Source organism: Rhinatrema bivittatum, chromosome 2 (genome assembly GCF_901001135.1).
Source record: "Rhinatrema bivittatum chromosome 2, aRhiBiv1.1, whole genome shotgun sequence".
In the NCBI taxonomy this organism is placed as follows: Eukaryota; Metazoa; Chordata; class Amphibia; order Gymnophiona; family Rhinatrematidae; genus Rhinatrema; species Rhinatrema bivittatum.
The window spans coordinates 209,565,451-209,585,391 of NC_042616.1; the positions used below are offsets into that span (position 1 = coordinate 209,565,451).

General features: G+C 46.2%; 1 protein-coding gene across 4 annotated transcripts in view; it reads right to left on the reverse strand.

Moving 5' to 3' along the window:
- FAM126A (family with sequence similarity 126 member A) overlaps positions 1-19,941 on the reverse strand; it is a 118,787-nt gene that overhangs the window by 77,917 nt on the left and 20,929 nt on the right. For all 4 annotated transcript variants that reach the window (XM_029589072.1, XM_029589071.1, XM_029589074.1 and 1 more), the window contains one exon: positions 19,426-19,521. In XM_029589072.1, the coding sequence (XP_029444932.1) occupies positions 19,426-19,521 (96 nt within the window). The remainder of the gene's footprint in view (positions 1-19,425; positions 19,522-19,941) is intronic.

The following is a 19,941-nucleotide window of genomic DNA, read 5'->3' on the forward strand; positions in this document are numbered from 1 at the left end:
GTAGATGTTGCATATGCAAACCCGTTAAGGGGACCATATGTATTGCAGCAGCTAGGTGCCTGAGAAGTATTAGTATGTGTCGAGCTGAAGTGAAGGTCTGGAGATGAAAACAGCTCAATGACACAAAATTTCAGAGCTCTATCCTTGGGGAGGAAAGTTCTGGATTGTAGTCGGTCTATCAAAGCATCTATAAACTGTATGGATTGGGTGGGTTGTAGATGAGACTTCTCATAATTCATTATAAAACCCAGAGTCTCCAGACAGGTAATGTTTTTTTCTGTGTGGGTGTATAGGGAATTCCTTGAGGGGAGTGTTATCAACCAGTCATCCAGGTAAGGAAATACCAAAATTCCCGTTCGATGTAGGTGGGCTACCACCACAGCTAAGCATTTCGTAAAAACTCTTGGGGTTGATAAGCCAAACAGGAGTATCTTGTACTGATAATGTTTTTCTCCCACTGTGAAGCAGAGGTAACGCCAAGAGGATGCGTGCATAGGGATATGTGTATTGCATCCTTGAGGTTTAGAGAGCACATCTTGTCCTGTGGCAGAATGGTAAAATCATTCCCAGTGTCATCATCTTGAATTTTTCTCAAAGATATTTGTTAAGAGATCCAAGATCCAGGATTGGGCAGACCTCCAGATTTCTTGGGAACAAGGAAATATTTGAAGTAGTACTCCTGGTTGTATTGACAGTTATCAATTCCTCGATGATGTTCAGCTTCAGGAGTGACTGCACTTTCAGATCCAGAATGGATTTCTGAGGCTGGTCTATTGGGAGCATAGCAAGGCAAGGTGTCTGAGGTCAGCCTTTGAAGTTGAGGTGGTACCCTTCCTTTACTATCGTCAACACCTACCGATCTATAGTTATCACGGACCAGTCATCTAAAAATTGATGGATTCTGCCCCTGTCTGGAATCAGTTGATGTGGTGATTGTAATTTTAATAATTCTGTTGCGACCTTGCTGCTGGCTCTGGCTTCTGCTGGTGCCAATTTCTCTGACTCCCTCGATTTTGAGCAGCTGAGGCGCGGTGGTTGGTACAGGGCTGGAAGATAGGCCTGATTCAGCCTGTAGGATTTTCTTGGGAAGAAGGCTCGTTTATACTGTGGGTAAAACTATCTTGGCGTGTTTAGCTGGATTCCTATAGTGGACAAGGATTAGACTACAACATTCTGCTCTTTTATTTGAGAGATCAATTCTTGAAGTTTTTCACCAAAGAGGTTGTCGCCCAAACAAGGGAGGTGTGCCAATTTCTCATTGACATCTTCCCTGATACCACTTGCTTGTAGCCACACCATGTGTCTCGCTGCTATGGAGACTGCTGATGTTCTGGTTACCGTGTCTAAGCCCTTATATACAGATCTAAGGAGACTATAGTGAGACCGGTTGTCCCTCCTCTGATGTAATGTAGGGTTTTAGGGATTGCACACACTCATACAAATACTACTCTATATACAACAGGTGCTGCTGGATCCATGATGTGAACAACCCACTTTGAAAGACCTTTTTTCCAAAGTCATTCAACCACTTGTGATCCTTCCCAGGAGGTGAATTAGAGTGGAGTCTCATTTTCTTCACCTCTCTCATCAAAGATTCAATGACTACTGAGCTATGTGGCAGTTATACCATACCGTATCCAGGAGTCTTTTCTAACAAAACTTTCAGGTCTAATTTGTGTGCCACTGTTGCTCCTGTAAAGGGGGACTCCCTGTCTTCATCAATAATTTATCCAGCACTGCATTAGATGGAAGGGCGGTTGGCTCTGCTGGAATCTCCAAGATTTTTAAGAATCCCATAACTCGGCACGAGGATCAGGATCTTTTCTTATTTCTACTTTTAGAGATATTCCCATCTCCGCAACAAATCGGGAGTAAATTAAATTCTCTGGCGGGGAGGAGTTATCCGGAGGTTCTTCCGGTGAGACGGAAGGTATGCATGTTGACCTTTCCCAGGGACTCCCCTGGAGATAGTATAGGACTGTCTAATTTTGGAGACGAAGCGGTTGATGGTTCCCTTGAGGGGACAAAAGATGGTGGAAGTTTCTCCCTGATGATGTAGATGTAGGAAGCGGAGATGCTCCTAACATTACTGTTTCCGTTGTTACAGGTAGAATGGGATACATTGGAGGAAGACCTGACTGTTGTACTTGTGGGAATAATTATGAAAAGAAATTTCTCATAATGTCTGTTATCTGGTCTACCATTTGTTGCAATCTAAGGCCAGGAGATTGCAGGGCATTTTCTTTGGGTACTAGAATTTGTTCTTGTTCTACTGAAGTCAAAGGGCCTCTTAGCAGCAAAGAACAAACAGGCTGTGGTGTCTGGAGACGCAGACCCTGTTGCCACAGACTGGAAGCTAGAAAAGAGCTTTGTCCTCCTGAGAGTACATAGACTGCCGTCTCATAAGAAGAATAGATTCCCCATGGTAATTCAGGTGGGTGGTAATGCTACTGCTAATATGTCATGAGTTGGCATAGGCCCTAGAGAAAAACTGGATGGAATTGGCCAGTTCTCCATATGCTGAACCCTCCTTTCTGGGACTTGTAGACCAGAGAAAACCTGGCACTCACTTCCCATGGAAGATTCCGAGGGCAATCTAAATCTGTGTGGTCTCTGATGGAGAGCTGACGCCTTGAGGCATAGTTCCCCTGGACATGGAGGTCGGTTTACAGACTGTGCTAAACTGCGGTCTCTTGACGCAGAGTCTGAGTCCTTGGGTCAAGAGGTAGCCTTGTCATGCTTTTTCCACTTCTTTTTTTAGTGATAAGGCCTCTTCCTGTGCCGGTCTTTTGGCACTTGGTGCCTTTTTCTGGGTACTGGTATCTTGCAAACTTTGTTTATATAGCTCCTGCACTGTATGCACTATCGGCAGCACATCCTGCGCCATATGGGATAGTGTCATGCGCCGTGGAAATCTGTGCATCTGTAGCGCATCATGTGCCACATGAGATGGTGTGCCTCGCGAGTTTTTGTGCTGTGAGTTGACAGCGATCTGGCATGCGTCACCAGCTTCAGTGCCGATGATTTTTCTTATGAGTAGCGGCACCATGAGACTCAAGCCACAGCAAGGAGTCTTTTGATAGTGCTACCAGCACGGGCAAAGCTCCCTTGGAGGTCAGTCGGCGACCCTTAGCATGGGAGTGTTTCAGTTGTCCCTGGGATGATTTTGCTAACCTAAGTTCTCCTATCTCTCGAAGATGATGAGGCAGAAGCCAAGGAGTATTCTGCAGGTGATGCTGGCATGGCTTCCACCCGGAGGCGGGCAATCTTCTCAACCCTTTGCCTCTGGGCCCTCAGAGATATCCTGCTGTAATTGTGGCAATTGGCCTGATCATGGTCAGGCCCCAGGCACAAATAACAATAATTGTTGTTGTGAGTGACATTGTGTGACCACATGGGCAATATTTAAACCCCAAGGGTTTTCTCTGGGCCATGATTAGCACTAAAAGTGCTGTTTGGGGTTCGCCAAGGCAAAAAAGTAGAAAAACTGAGGAGAGGAATCGAGAGACAGGCTTCCAATGTTTGTGTGAAGCATGTACAAAAAAAAAGATACTGAGAAGACTTCTGGAACACGCGATCACGTGGGAACTACCGCACATGCCCAGTAGAGCTAAAGCTCTGAAAACTTTGAGAGACAGTGCTGCCTAGTACCACTTGATGACATCACCTATTCAGCATGACTTATTCAGCCTGCTTATTAACCAAAAGAAAAGTGAATAATGTCTTTCTAGTATTTTTGATTGGTAATAAAAGGCTACATGCAATAAAACAGTGTTTAAAAGAAAGCTGAATGCCTGCCCAGCTTAACAGAGTCCTGATTAACAATCATACTAGCTGGTAAAGATCCCACAGCATGGTAAAGTGATGATATGCGGCCACTCTGGAAAATAAGATTTGCTGCAGCAACTATTAAAAATAAAAAATAACTCACAAACAGATATATAAAGAAAAGCTCTGGGATTAGTTATGGGCTTGAAATAGTAGCTTTTAGGAGACTGTGACACAGAAATGAGCAGTCAAGGCTTTTCCTTTCTGTGTGCTTATTAACGGTGCAAATAAACCAACAGTATTCCACATTCACAATTCCAACTGAATAATACTAATTCAAACAGGTCAGCTATCTTAAAGGGGCTGTCTTTCCCTTTTACTCACAGATAATCCACAAGATGTTACCTCCTAGAGTTTGGGGCCTCTTCTGCTCTCCTCTCAGCTCACATTACATCTCTCACCCAGAGGAAACAGTCTAGACCCAGCATTCTCCATCTTAAGGTGGACCGAGCCAGATAGCTGGGGCCTGTTCTTAAGGTGTTATGTGCTCCTTGGGTATATGCTCTCTCACATACCCTACCCCCTCAACTCAACCTTACAGGGTTGAGCACTTGCCTGTGCCAGGGCTACCTCCCAGGGATGAGAAAGCCCTCTTTGCCTCCCCATGGGTCTAGAGGTGGGCTTAACCATTATAGGCCCCCTACATATAATCAAAAGAGGGTCTTTGCTCCTCTCCCTGGGAGACCCACTCCCCACAACCCTGGACTAGGTTATAGCTCCTCCTGTCTTGGTCGTTTCATGGTTTGACCACCCTACTTTGCCTGTAATGCTCTTTATAGTCTTCTCTGTTCTTCAAACTGTGGGTAGTCCCGTCCTATTACCATTGGGATTCCCGTTCTTTTACTGGATACGGAAGTTAAGGCAGTATTCCAACCTCCATATGGGCCTGCCCTGCAGTTGTCAGTACCACCTGACCAGTGGGGTACTGTTATTGATTCCCATGAACACATGCAATGGTTGCCTCTCTCTTACGGGTAACCCCTAGTCTTCTACTTAGGTCCTTCCTCACAAGTGTTTTGCCGCACCCCAAATCTATCAAAGCTTGACTGGGGATTTCATTCAACTCGACTGGGATTACAAAGTCCTCCAGTCTTAAGCAGGGGCCATCCACCAGGTTGGAGCTTTGCAAAGGTATAGGCCCACTCCTGTTCCCACTCTTCATCTTCAAGGGAGGAGTTGTCCTGGTCAATATGCTTGTTTGCTTTAAGCTTAACCATTCCCACCAAGTGCTCATCTTTCTCTTCCTTTGATTGCTTGCAGTTTGTTTTTCCCTGCTCTGCTAGCCGACACTCCCATTCTACATTTTCCAGCCATAGGCACTCTTCATCTGTATGATCTGTAGTTTACAATAGAAGCATTCCTGTGGGGCTTCCCTTACATTATCCTCATGGCTTTCCTTCTGGGTTTTTTCCTCTCTGTCTTTATCATAGGGACAACAGTCTTTTTCATGCCCACTCCCTGAATTGAGGGTGCACATTACCCTCAACAGTGTGGGAGTCATCCTTGCCAATATGCTTATTTGCTCTAAGCTCAACCATTTCCATCAAGGGCTCATCTTTCTGCCACCTTAGCCAACTGCAAACCTTTTTGCTCTGCTCTGCTAGCCGGTGCAGATCTTCTAGCCATGAGCATTCTTCATCTATATGATCTGTAATTTTGCAATATGAGCACTCTCATGGAGCTTCCCTTATGTTACTCTCATGGCTTTTCTCCTGGGTTTCTTCCTCTATGCCCTTATCATAGAGACAACAGTCTTTTTCATGCCCACTCCCCGCACTGAGGGCACAAAAGGAAAAAGTCTCTGGATTATCAGCACACAGATGGGCAGATATCTCTCAAGCTTCTTTCCACCTTCAATTTTGGAATAGTCTCCCTTTTACAGGTATTCTCTTGTTAATGTGTTACAGTCTTTTGAGCAGATTGTACTACCAGGCCAACCTCCATGGGCTTGCTGTCTGTGTACCTACAATCTCTGGAGAAATGGCCTCGCCTGCCACAACTGAAACAAACTGAGGAGCTTGTTGGCTGTCCCCTGAACAGTGGGATAGGAGATCCCTATCCTTCATACAGTTGCTGGGTCCCTGTCATGAACAGACTTCTGGAAGGGGGCCTGCCCCTATCCTCCTCCATACCCCAAGATATTCTGTGGTGATCTGGTCTTCATAGACGGTATCTACCATCTATATGGCGAATTCCATGGTAAGCTTGTTGTGTTGGCAAAACCATCCTGGAATGGTTAGGTGTAAACCTTCTATGAATTGTTCAAGCAGGATGATGTTGGTCACTTCCCAGCCTGACTTTCCAGTTAGCTATAGCCATTTTCACTCAAGATCTTTGAGTAGATGGAAAAGGTTCTGGAGCAAAGGATCCCTTTACAGAACAATAGTCAATAGGCCTCCAGGGTACAGCCAGTCCTCTCCAGTATAGCGGCCTTTACCTCTGCATAGCTAGCCTGTCCATCCAGGTTTGCAGCTTGATATGCCGCTTGGCTGTTGCCAGTCAACAAGTTTCCAAAACAGGTAAGTCTATACTGCTTCTGGACATTCAGCTAGTTGAGCTATCTGTCAAAGTTTACAAGAAAAGCTTGTGATGTCCTCTCCCAGACTAGCTTTGGTAATACGGGAACCATCTGAATATTTCACGCTGTACATGTTCTTAAAACCTCTACCACAGAACTCCACTGCATGGCCATCTCTTCGTGCAAACTCTTCAATTTCTCTATAAGGCTGTGATATTGAGCCCCTTGGGCCTGCACAATAGCTTGTAGCTGTGCCTGTCCCTCCACGAGGGCCTGTATCATCCGCTTTATTTTTCAAAATTTTCTACTTTGTGTCTTCATGGGGGGAAGGGGAAAGAAAAAACCCCTTCCTGTTTTGCACACAAAATAAACTCCTGCCTGTTCAGCTCTAACTTACTCGCTGATCACCCGACTACGCCAGGCAGGCCCTTTAGCCACTGTACAAAACTCCTAGGCTACTGCAGTGAGATCCCAGATCATTACAACAGTGCTCTGTGCTGCTATAGTCCACAGTGCTTCCTGTAAAACAGCCTTGGCCAAGCACTAAACACTTTTCTGTCTTAAGGCCTGGACTTCTGGCTGTATGAAAAAAAAAATTTCCCTCATGCAATACTGTATACTTCAGAATTTCCCTTGAGAAATGGATTTCTGGTTGTGCAATACTTAGTGCAGAAAATCCCCAAGCTGACACCATATGTGGCATATAAATGAGCGGCCAAGGCTTCTTCTCTTTCTGTGCTTTATTTACAGTGCAAATAATCCAAAAGTATTCCACATTCACAATTTCAACTCAGTAATATAAACTCAAACAGGTCAGCTATCTTAAAGGGGCTGCCTTTTCCTTTCTACACAGTGTCAATCCATCAGCTGTTCTCTCCTAGAATCTGGGGCCTCCTCTGCTCTCGGTCAGCCCACATTATATCCGTAGCCTAGGCCAGATATCTAGGGCCTGTTCTTAAGGTGTTCCGTGTTCCTTGGGTATATGCTCTCTCACAGAGACACATACACAGAAGAATGCCTGCACCAGATCACTCACTATGTACCAGTACCGTATCTTCTGGTAAGCAAAATGCATGCGATTGTTGCCAAGTACTCCAACTTAATTCTTTGGTTTTAGCCATTTTTAAATGGCTGCCAAGTTGATTGGCTGTAATCCGAGACTGATGAAGTGTTGGAGGCTATTAAGTACCTTAAAGGCAGCAGATTACACTGTAGTACTTTCTGCTGAACCCAAAATTATCAAATTTATCAGTAATTTTTGACCCCACTCTCTTATCTGGTTGCATCCAATGATTCAATCAGGTGAAGTGGTTCATTATAATCAAGATTTCTCTAGATAACCTATACTGTTCCAAGATGACATATCTGGAGATAAGACTAGGGGTATAAACTGACCAGAAGCCATGAGGCTGTTTTAAAGACAGCTTTGCAGAGATGTGTGTATGCTTCATCTATCAAAATAGTATGAATGGGAGTCGTTACATTGGAATTCTCCAGACAAGTAGTCTCTTTACTAGTTGAGGGGGTTCTGGGGCCCTTTTTGGTTGGCAGTATCCTTCTGCTCCTTTGGGCTTCCAGTTGAAATCAGAACCAACTTCTGTTGGGCTACAGTATCAGAAGCCTTCATTCAAAACTACTTAGATTTTTTTCCTCCCTATAATATATCCCCGTCCACATGTGCCCAGGCACCACAGCAATAATCCTCAGTCAGGGGGCCACAAACTGTGCCTCTTTCCCGAGCCCAGCTAATGTCAAGTCTGGCCACTTGGTGTCATCACTGTGCAATTACAGAGACATCCTCTCCTCAGGGGACTGTGAACGCTGCCTCCGCAGCATTTCCAGGCTTGGTCAGCTCAGGGAGCAGAACACCTGAGCCAACAGACTAGGCCTTATTGGTCAAGTCTGTAAAAAAGTACATCACAGCTTATCATGACTCAAAGGTTTTGTTAAAATTGGTTGAATTGTACTGAATTTAAACCAAAACCTTCATGCATAAGCCCTTTAAAAAAAAAAGAATTGTTCAATTTTTTTTTTACATCTATAATCAGTGAAATTTGTGGATGAATATTTGCACACAAGAGCAGAGTTTCTTCTGCTGCACTTCCCAGGCAGTGGGGCACGTCCTGGTGCAATGGAATGAACACGGCATGGGTTGGGATTGCTCCTACTAATCACTTCTAAAGCACTATGTACACAGCACTGTACAAAAACAATCTCAGCTCAGGAGAATTTACAATCTAATCAAGACAAAGGGCAAAAGAAGCTTTGGGAATTTCATTCATTAATAAAATGGTCAAAATCAATATAAGCAAGATAATCAGGGGTGAAGATTTAAAATAACCTGAAAAAGGTGGGATTTTAGAGTGGTTTTAAATAAGGCAAGAGAGGGCGCACCAACTCAGGAAGTCTATTACAAGAATACGGTGCAGCCAGGAATTCTACCTCCACTCTGACTTCCGCCAAGTTCAAACAATAAAACAAAACTGGAGGAAACCAAATGTACTGCTGTACTAATATAAGTAAGAGACAGTCCCTGCTCTGTGGAACTTAACAACTAGTTAAGGCACACTGGGTTTAACTCCAGTCCCTGCCTCTGTGACTGGCTGGAGATGACACTTAGCATCTGACTAAATGAGCACTTATACTGGATTCCAGTAGTAGCTGTGATCGGTGCCTCTAAGTCAGATGAATGCAGCTCCAATACCTGGGGGCTTAGGTTCAGAGACTGAAAATGGGGACACTGGACCACTGAGGGTGAAGGCCTGCAGGGCTGAAAGCCTAAAAATAGCAAAGACTATCTTGACCCAAAAGAAAATCCCACATAAATGACACTATTACTGCTTTTATATTTTATCTCTTCTGCTGAAGTGCATCCTCCTCTGCAGTTCCTGGGATGATCAGAGCCCCTCAAATGCATAGGATACATCATTACCACAATTATCCAGGGGGAATCAGAAGACCAAAAACCCACCATTTGGAGGCAGGAGTAATAAAGGCAGAGATTACAATAAAAGTACAACTTATTTTGCTGTTCAGACTATAAGCTCTTTCACTAATGAATTCTCATAATGGAACTGAACCGTAATTAAATGCAATTTAGTTTGAATATCTAATTAAATGAAAGCATTATGAAATGAAAATCAGTGCACACAAGATCAGCCTATGAGCAAGATTAGCTTGCACAATTCATTTTATGCCTTCCAAGAACAGATGGGAAGCAATACGACGGCACTGGAAGATCAGGAATTATTAAAACACAATTAAATTATGATGATGCAGGGAAGCACATGATGTGGTGAAAGGAGAAGAATGACATATCCCAAGACGCTCTCGGACCTCTCCTCTTTCCTCTGTCTTGGTGTCTCAATTCTGAAATATTTGCGCACCTGAGGATATTTTTCAATAGAGGAACTCTTTGTTGACAACTTTGGAAGGTCATATTAGAGAATTCACCTATGAAATGGTTATGAAGAGAGAGAAAGAGAACAGGCTGGATGATTCTCAGGTGGCTGACCCTCCATGTAAGACTTCTTGACTCTCCCGCACAGAACCCTTGGTGAGTAAAGCGGTTGGCTGTGGTCATTTTGGTGCTTTACACCAAATTTGAAAAATTATTTGCTTAGGTTGATGAAACTCATGAACAAACTTACACAAATAAAAATGAACCTTAGGGCAGCTGAACAGATGTATAGATTCTTAAAGCCAAGGTTCAAATCTCATTGCCGCTCCTTGTGACCTTAGAAAAATCAGTTTACTCTCCATTGCCTAAGGTACAAACTAAAAAAGGGGTGTGGTCAGGGTAATTTTTGAATTACTGCAACGGGTGTTATTTTAGCGCTTCACATAGGTATTTACCGCACCATGTGTTAAATTTATTGCATCTGTGATATTTTCACTTCGCAGCTTGCGAAGTGCTGACAGAGAGAGAGAAAGGGTCTTTATAAGGCTTTCATATTAGTCAACTATTTATACCACTATAGAAGGGTTGTCTAGTAACTGGAGATAAGGTTTTGGTGGTGGTCTAGGGTTTCAGGGCCAGTTTTACATGCACAGTCAGAGGTAGGAACAGTACAGTACACATCAGTGAAGATTTGATGTGATTTGGAATGAGGAAAGATACACAAAGATGAGATTTCTACAATGTACTCTCGCCCTAGTTTGATATCACCCAGGTAGAGAGTGAATGCTTTTAATTGCTAATGGTACTGTTTTCCACTATTGTTAGTTTATGCTCATTTTGTTATTGAAGTTTATTTTATTTTATGCTAATTTCTGATATGTAAGATGATTTAATTTTATTACTGGTTCTTTTATTGTAGTTTATTTTTGTTAAATTACTTTGTTTTAATTTTTAACTGTACATCGCTTTGATTTATGAAAGAAAGCAGAGTTGCTTACCTGTAACAGGCGCTCTCCTAGGACAGCAGGATTTTAATCCTCACATGTGGGTGACATCAGATGGAGCCGGCACAGAAAACTTTTGTCATGTACCCAGCGCCTAAGATAGCAAAATACGAGCAAAAAAATAAAACAAAATGAAGGTGAACCCAACATCGTGGGGAGGTGGGCGGGATTCCTGAGGACTAACATCCTGCTGTCCTAAGAGAACACCTGTTACAAGTAAGCAACTCTGCTTTCTCCTAGGACAAGCAGGATGGTAGTCCTCACATGTGGGTGATTACACAGCTCCAGACTGCCTCCTGGGAACAGAGGGACCAACAGTAGCCGAACAAGGTGCCAATGGGCAAAACACAACTGTGGCGTTGTGGGAAGCAGGGGCAGTCTGGCCCCACAGAGAGCACGATACGAACAGTTGGGTTCAGGACTGGAATAGGTTGCGGAGGACAGACTGGCCAAAAGTGCTGTCTTAGCAACTATCCCTGTCGAGACAGTAGTGAACCGCAAAGGTGTGGAGTGAGCTCCAGGTTGTGGCTCTGCACATTTCAGCGATAGGGACCGCCCGCACAGAATGAGCCTTTACCCTTCCAGCCTGCCTGCTCATAGCAGAAGGCAATACAATCTGCTAGCCAGATGGAAAGGGTCTGCTTTCCCACTGCTGCTCCCTGCCTATTGGTGTCAAAGGACACAAAAAGCTGGGTGGACTGTCTGTGCCTCACCGTACGATCCAAGTAGAAAGCGAGCGCCCGTTTGCAGTCCAGGGTATGAAGAGCACGTTCCCCCGGGTGGGAAATGAGGCCGCAGGAAGAACGTGGGAAGGTTAATTGACTGGTTGATGTGGAACGCAGTCACCACCTTCGGCAGGAACTTTGGATACGTGCGCAGCACTACACGATCATGGAAGAATTTTGTGTAGGTAGCGTACGTACGAGGGCTTAGATTTTGCTGACCCTGCGAGCGGAAGCGATCGCCACCAGGAACATAACCTGCCAGGTGAGGAACCTCAGGCCACAGGATTTGAGAGGCTCGAACGGATGTCACATGAGCCTCGCTAAGACGACGTTGAGATCCTATGGAGTCACCGGCAGGCAAAGTGGGGGCTTTAGTTGGACGAAGCATAAAACGCCCAACCAGTGGCTGGACTGAGATGGGCGGCCCAGCAACACCCTGGTGGAAGGCGCTGAGGTGTACTCAGTCTGAGCTGGTCTGGAGGCCAGTCTCGGACTGGTGCCACAGATAATCCAGCAGGCGGGGGAGCGGACCGGTGAAAGGTCCAGTCCGCGGCCCCCGCACCAGATGGAGAAATGCTTCCACTTTGAGCTGTAGGATCTGCGAGTGGAAGGTTTCTGGGAGTCAATCAAGACCCTGGTCACCCCATCCAAGAGCTGCAAGGGCTGGAGGATCCTACGCTCAACATCCATGCCGTGAGGGTCAGTTCCCAGAGGTTCGGGTGGCCCAGGGTGCCCTGAATCTGTGATAGAAGGTTGGGAGCCGTCCCCAGCGGAACCGGTGCACTCACAGACAGGTCCTGAAGGAGAAGGATCTACACCAGCCTTGGCCAGGAGGGTGCCACTAGGATCATGGTCCTCCCATCTTCTTGCAGCTTCGTCAGAGTCCTCGAGAGAAGCCGGATTGGGGGGGTATGAGTACATGAGACCTTGTCCCCAGTGAAGGGAGACCGCGTCGCAGGCCGGATGGTCCTTCCCCGGGATCAGGGGGCAGAACATGTTCACCTTGTGATTGTGGGGAGAGGCAAACAGGTCCATGTCCAGCATGCCTCAGCAATGGAATAAGTTGGCTGCTACTGCCGGGTTCAAGGACCACTTGTGTGGTTGGAAGAACCAGCTGAGGTGGCCCGCAGGTAGGTGGCCTGCAGATGCATCCCTTTGGAGAGACCTGTAGCACCTCCTGGCAGAGGGGGGAAGGAGCTCGTGCCTCCCTACTTGTTGATGTACCACAATGCCACCTGGCTATCTGTTCTGATAAGGACAACTTTGGATGACAACCTGTCCTGGAAGGCCCACAGGGTGTACCGGATCGCCTGCAATTCCAGAAAGTTTATCTGGCAGCGGGATTCAGCCGCAGTCCAAAGGCCCTGAGTATGCAGGCCGTCCTTGTGGACCTCCCACCCCTGAAGTGAGGCGTCAGTGGTAAGGGTTACCTGGGGCGGAGCAGGCTGGAATGGGAGTCCAATTTCCAGGTTGGGTAGGGCTTCCTACCAGGCTAGGGAGAGATGGAATGGGTCTGTGACCGTCACTTCTAGATCTTGGAATGCCTGTCGTCATTGACACCGCAAGGCCTACCGTGGGTCCCTCATGCGGAGGGGGGCCAAGGGGGTCATGTGGACTGAGGCCACCATATGGCCCAGCAGGTGGAATAGCAGACAGGCTGGTACCATTGCCCTGTTGCGAACGAGGGTAGCCAGCGAAGAGAGGGTGGTCGCTCGATCCCTAGGCAGAAAGGTTTTCGCTTGTGCCATATCCAACCTAGCACCAATAAAGTCCAGCCATGGAGACAGACTGAGATGTGACTTGGGAAAGTTGATAACGATTCACAGGGTCTGTAAGGTGTTGACAGTCAAGGCTAAGGCATTCATGGCCCCGGAGTGTGAATCACTCTGAATCAGCCAGTCGTCCAAGTATGGAAAGACGTGGACCGAGCGATGCCTGAGATAGGCAGCCACCACCGCCAAGCACTTCGTGAAGACGCGTGGGCCTGATGCCAGACCAAAGGGCAGCATTTTGTACTGAAAATGTGCCATCCCCACCTGGAAGCGGAGGTACTTCCTGTGGCTGGGGAGAATTGCAATGTGGGCGTAACCCTCCTTCAAGTCGAGGAAGCAGAGCCAGTCTCCTCCTCTGAGGAGCGGAATCAGCGCGCCCAGAGAGACCATCTTGAATTTTTCTCTTACGAGAAAGCGGTTCTACCGCCTGAGGTTGAGAATGGGAAGCAAGCCACCGTTCCATTTCGGAATGAGGAAGTACCTTGAGTAGAAGCTGTGCCCCCACTGCTTGCGGCGAACCGGCTCTACCGCGACCGCCACTAGAGGGGTAAGAAAGTTCCGATTGGAGGATGGCCTGATGGATGGACGAATCCTACAAAGGTCATGGGGGAGCGGTCTCTGAGAGCCTGCTGAAGTTCAAGCAGTAGCCCTGGCAGACAATGGAGAGGACCCACCAGTCTGAAGTGATCGCTTCCCAGCGGCTGGCAAAGTGAAGGAGCCTGCCACCAACTGGGGGATCGGCCGCCATGGGAACCAGCGTTTGAATCGTGCGCCCTCGCCACCAGTCAAAAGCCGGCGGACGGGGGTCTGTTGTGGGGCTGGTTGGGCCCTTGGTATCCACTGCTGCGGACTTGGCCAGGGTGGCCGGGTACGGGCAGCTGGAGGGAAGTACTTCTTTGGCCGGTAGAAGGGCTGCGAGAGCCCGGCCTGGAAGACTTCCTGATAGAAGGAGCCTCAAAGGGGCTGGCGGAGAGTTGCAGAAGGGCTATCATGCTGATCCTTCAGTTGCATAAAATAAGACCTGTTATATAGATGTCTTTTTGAAGATCTGAGTGTACCTTCATACGATGCAGTGATTAATTCAGCTATCGTGTCTATGAGCCTATTGGGAGGCCTCTAAATCATTAGGTACCTCAGGTAGCTCCTTATGCCAGTATGCCAGTGTGTCCACTCCAAGATTGTTTCTTTGATGACTAATTAAACTAAAGCCATTAGTGTCACTTATCTTTCATGCTGTAGTCGGTCTTGCTCAGCCGACATCTAGACGTTTCGGAGACTAGCTCCTTCTTCAAGGGCTGGACGCTTTTCAAGAGCGACTTGTGGAACACTGTAATTAATCTAAAAAGAGCATGTTGGGAGACATCTTTCAGTTATTGAAAATTTTTTTCACTTAACATGGACATTATGAATGGAACATAATACATACGTGCTGTAATGGCAGTATTTATTTGTAGAATGTGGACTATTCACAGAAGCTCCGCTGAAAATAACAGGAGAGGAATCTCAAAATGATTAATAATGCTCATCTTTGTTCCTGAAAACTGATTGTCTTCATTATCTCACTGTATTTTGAAATGTACAAGACTATGTTTTTTATTATTATTATTACTATGAGGGATACATACTGATAATTCTCTGCGTGGCTGAAAATGTGTGAATAAAATAGAATGAATCCATTCAGCTCAATGGAGCACGGAGGAAACGACCACAACAAGTTTGTGAACGCGGCTCAATTTTGAAGAGCGCGGGAAAAATGAATGCGATAATTGTATTGACACGGCTGAGATATCATAAATTTGTTCCTCGAATGTGAACTGAAATTGAAGCTTAAAATGGATTGGATTTCGGCGCGGTAGGTGGCTGTTGTGCTGTTGGATGCTGGGGGCATTGACGGCCTCTGTGATTTTGAGGGGCTTGTGGTTGCTGCCATGGTGGAGGCTGATACGGCGGTGTTCTATAAGAAGTGAATGGACGGTATGGACGTCGTTGGAAAGACGATCTCCTGTTCGGGGTCTAGTAGCCTCTTGAGGGTGGACAGGACTGAGTGGCTGTTAGAGATTGTACCGCTACAGATTGTTCCTTTAGATGCGCAATCGTCTCCTGGAACTGTGGCCCAAAGATGTTATCACCTTTACAGGGCAGGTTGGCCAGTTTATCATGGACGTCCGGTCGGATAGAGCTAGCGCGGAGCCAAGCTATTCTGCGCGCTGCTATAGCTCCCACCAAAATCCTGGAAGAGGCTTCAAAACTCTCGTATACGATGCGGAGTAGATGTCAGATAGCTTTTTCTACATCCTGTAAGATGACAGGATCCGGTGTCGTGATAGTTTGTGCCTCCGAACCCTGTTTGAGGCGCTGTATACAGTCGTAAATGTACTGGATGATGTAAAACTGATGATGACCTATCCAGGCATTTAGCATGGATCCTTGAAATGTTCTTTTTGCAAAGTTGTCTAAAGATTTCAAGTCCCGTCCCAGTGGGGTAGAGGAATGAATCTTCGATTTTTTAGCTCGCGACATAGCAGATTCTACCACCACCGAGGTGAGTTGGCGAGTAGTAGGATGACCTTTGCATTTTAAACTTCAGGTCCATTTTCCGGGAGACTGCTGGCAGTGTTGAAGGTGACTCCCACGAATGCTCAAGAACTGAATCGAGAACCTTGTGGTGGTATAGCTATAGGTTCCGCTGGTAGATCAAAGATCTTTAGTAGTCCTAGGGTGTCCACCCTAGAATCTGGTACTTTCTGTATGTCCAGGTTGAAAGCCTTCCCCATTTTTCCAGGAATTTGGGATAAGTAAGGTCCTCGGGCAGAGAGTACGGCTCAGCCGGTTGTTCCTCTGGCTCCGAGGGATATCCCGTCGACATGTCCGGAGTGGTGGTATGACCCGTCAGCGATTCTGGTTGAGAAGGCAAATCCCGTGGTGGTGGTACTGTGGTTAGAGGGGGCACCTCCACCGGCGTCGGCGTGACAGGAATAGGCGAGGCCGGTGCTGAGCACTGTGGAGAGGATGGTACAGTGCTCGGTGAACTAATCGGTAATTTATAGGTAGCCTGCATGACCTGAAAGAACCCCTCTAGAGCCAACGAGAGATTAGAGAATGCCTCTTGAAAGGGTGGAGGCATGACTGGGCGAGATGTTGCGCCTCGGCGAGAATATCTGAGTCTGGTGGAGGCGCAGCCGCCTTACGAACCGGCGGTAAAGCTGTCTTCAGTTTCTTCGCAAGCAGCTCTTGTAAACTATGTCCATGTTAGTGCGCTTTGGAGACAAAGGATAGGTCAGAGCAGACCCTGAGGGATGAAGAAGACGAAGAGAGAGAGCACGGAGTGTGTGCCTGTCCTAGATCCTCACTGGAGTCCGCGGAGAGGTCCACCGGGGAGGCTTGTGGTACCTGGGCAATAAGATGTCCCTGCCCTCACACTTTTTCAGCCCCCGAAGGTGTTTGTGATCTAGATATGGAAGAGGACACATCCGATGCTGTCCCCTGTGTCGAGCCTTTTGTGGAAGAAAGAGCAGATGTCCTATGTTTGTGTCGATGCGCCGGCTCGAATGGATGCGTCGATTGCATCGACTGTGGTCTTGTCGATTGCTTCGATGGTCGCCTCGGCAATTGCATCTGTGTAGGACGCGTCGAGCGGTGCGTCGTGTCGACTCCCGGACGTCTGGGTCGGTGGACACGGAGGTATCGCGTGCGTCGTGTCGATCGAGGTGACCGACGCAGGGCGCACCTTTGACTTGTTCGTCTTTGGCAGGTGAGCTCCGTGCTCAATTAATGGCCACGTCATCGACGCAGGCGACTCCGTCCGGTCCCTCACTTGGTCCCAAGTGGGGTCTCGGCCTCTGGATGGTGCTGGGCACGCATCCCCTTCGGCCGCCCTGGACGTGGATGGTTAAACCGAGACTGCTCGATGCTGCTGGGGCAGCACGCTGGAAGACGGCCCTGGCGACCGTGCTTTGGACGGTGGGGCATAAGAGCCCATGTAGCCTAATTTTAAGGCCTCCATTTTCTCGGTCCGCTGTCGACATGCCCGCGGGGACATCTTACCGCAGTGTGAACAAGTCGCCATCGGGTGGTCTGGGCCCAGGCACCTGTCATGGTCGTCGGTTTGGGACATCACCTTGCCGCAGGGACAAGGTTTGAAGCCTGACGGACGAGGGTCCTTCTTTTCTTTCATCTTTTCTTCTTTTTTTTGAAAAACTGAGGTCTGGCGCTCCATGTGCGATCCCGCACGCGGATCAAACAGACTGAGGAGAGTCGATCCGAGTGCGGGAAACCACGCACAGCCTTAGAGCAAAGCTCTGACATCACTTTGGTAGCTCTGCCTCCCTGACCTGATTGACAGATCCTACGACAGCATGGCTAATTCAGCCTGCTATCGACAGGAAACTGCAGGCGCTAAACTGGCCAAAATAGCATTTCAGTTAGATATGTTGAAGAAAAGGCATTTCGAATTTAGTAATAAAGTGGGACGACTACTAGCGAGGAAATTGAAGGAGAGGGCTACACAAAATGTTATCACTAAGATAAAGGATAGCATGGGCAATTCTTGTATGAATTGGGGGAAATTAGCAAAAAGCTGATAAGATTCTATTGAGGAGCTTTATGACTCAAATAAAATGTGAAGGAACAGGACATAACAATACCTGTTTTATAAATGATATTTATAAATGATCTGGAAAGGGGTACGACGAGTGAAGTGATCAAATTTGTGGATGACACAAAATTATGCAGAGTAGTTAAATCTCAAGCGGACTGTGATAAATTGCAGGAGGACCTTTGAGTCTGGAAGACTGGGCATCTAAATGGCAGATGAAATTTAATGTGGACAAGTGCAAGGTAATGCACATGGGGAAAAATAACTCTTGCTGTAGTTACACAATGTTAGGTTCTATCTTAGGAGTTACCACCCAGGAAAAAGATCTAGGCATCATAGTGGAAAATACATTGAAATCAGCTCAGTGTGCTGTGGAGGTCAAAAAAGTAAACAGAATGTTAGGAATTATCAGAAAGGGAATGGAAAATAAAACGTGGATGTCATAATGCCTCTGTATCACTCCATAGTGAGACAGCAACTTGAACACTGTGTGCAATTCTAGTCGTCGCATCTCAAAAAAGATATAGCTGCACTAGAGAAAGTGCAGAGAAGAGCAACCAAAATGATAAGGGGCATGGAACAGCTCCCCTATGAGGAAAGGTTGTTCAGTTTGGAGAAGAGATGACTAAGGGGGGGGGGGGGGGGGGGGGGGATATGATAAGAGGTCTACAAAATCATGAAAGGACATGATCAAGTTAATGTAAACCGGTTATTTTCTCTCTCAGATAACAGAAAGACCAGGGAGCACTCCATGAAGTTAGCAAGTAGCGCATTTAAAACAATTCGAAGAAAATTATTTTTCACCCAGCGCATAGTTAAGCTCTAGAACTCATTGCCAGAGGATGTGGTTAGTGCAGTTAGTGTAAATGGGTTTAAAAAAGGTTTGGATAAGTTCCTAGAGGAAAAATCCAGAAACTATTAATTAATAAGCAATAGTAACTTGAGATCTATTTAAAGTTTGGGTGCTTGCCAAGTTCTTGTAGCCTGGATTGGCTACTGTTGGAAACAGAATGCTGGGCTTGATGGACCCTCGGTCTGACCTAGTATGGCATATCTTATGTTCTTATGTACTCAGAGTTAGGAGCTCTTTGCATCTAGTGCACACATACAACCTCTCGCCATTCCAGGCTGTTCCCCCACAAATTGGGTGCAACTTTGCTCATTCAACACTTAAATGATATACCTCAAAAATACTTTAAAAAAAATAAATAAAGAAAACATTACTTTTATGTATTTTGTCTATGAAGTGTTTATTGAGGATAAAAAATTTTTGAAATAATTTACTTTAGGCTGGGCCAATTCTGTCCTGAGGTGGCACTGAAGTATGATGAAAGTTGTTTCAAAATGTTTGCCTTAGACAATATAGTCTAAACTTGTATGAGTCGGGTTCCCTGTATCTTTTGAGCAATATTTGGGAAAAATATTCCTGTTTTTGGAAACAGTAAGCTTTACCTTGCATGAAGAGGATTTTTCAACAGTATGACAACTAGAAAAAATGCATTCATATTTTCAAAACCGAATCCAAATATTTTACACTGGGCTAGGCGGGTTTGACTACAGTACACACTGCATATTAACACTTACCTAGAGCATATTTGACACAAGGACTGTAGAGACACCAAGGGCAGATAGGTTAAAGCAGCATTGTAACAAAGTAAGAGAAAAGCCAACACGTCAAACCTAGAAAAGAATACACAATGCTTTAACACAAAAATTCATGATCCCAAATTAATCCTATGAAAGGGATGTAAACTTGGTCAAACTGGTTGACATACCAGCTCTCACCAAATTCACTGTCTGTGCCACTCCTATGTATTGCCCCCCCAAGTCATTCACTATCCCATAATAGGTACCAAAGATAACCCACCACTTCCCGCTTCTACTTGTTGCAATTTTAAGTCCCAATGAAGCCCCTGACACCACCTAACTTCACATCTTCAAATGCAGCTGCTTGTTTTCAGAGCAAGTCAGTCACACGAACTCATAAGATACAGGAACTACTATGAGCCCTGTCACATTGCCGCGGTGTACAAGCACCACATGAGGCATCAAAACCACATCACAATACAGGAAGAATTGTATGACATTATTCTGCAACTG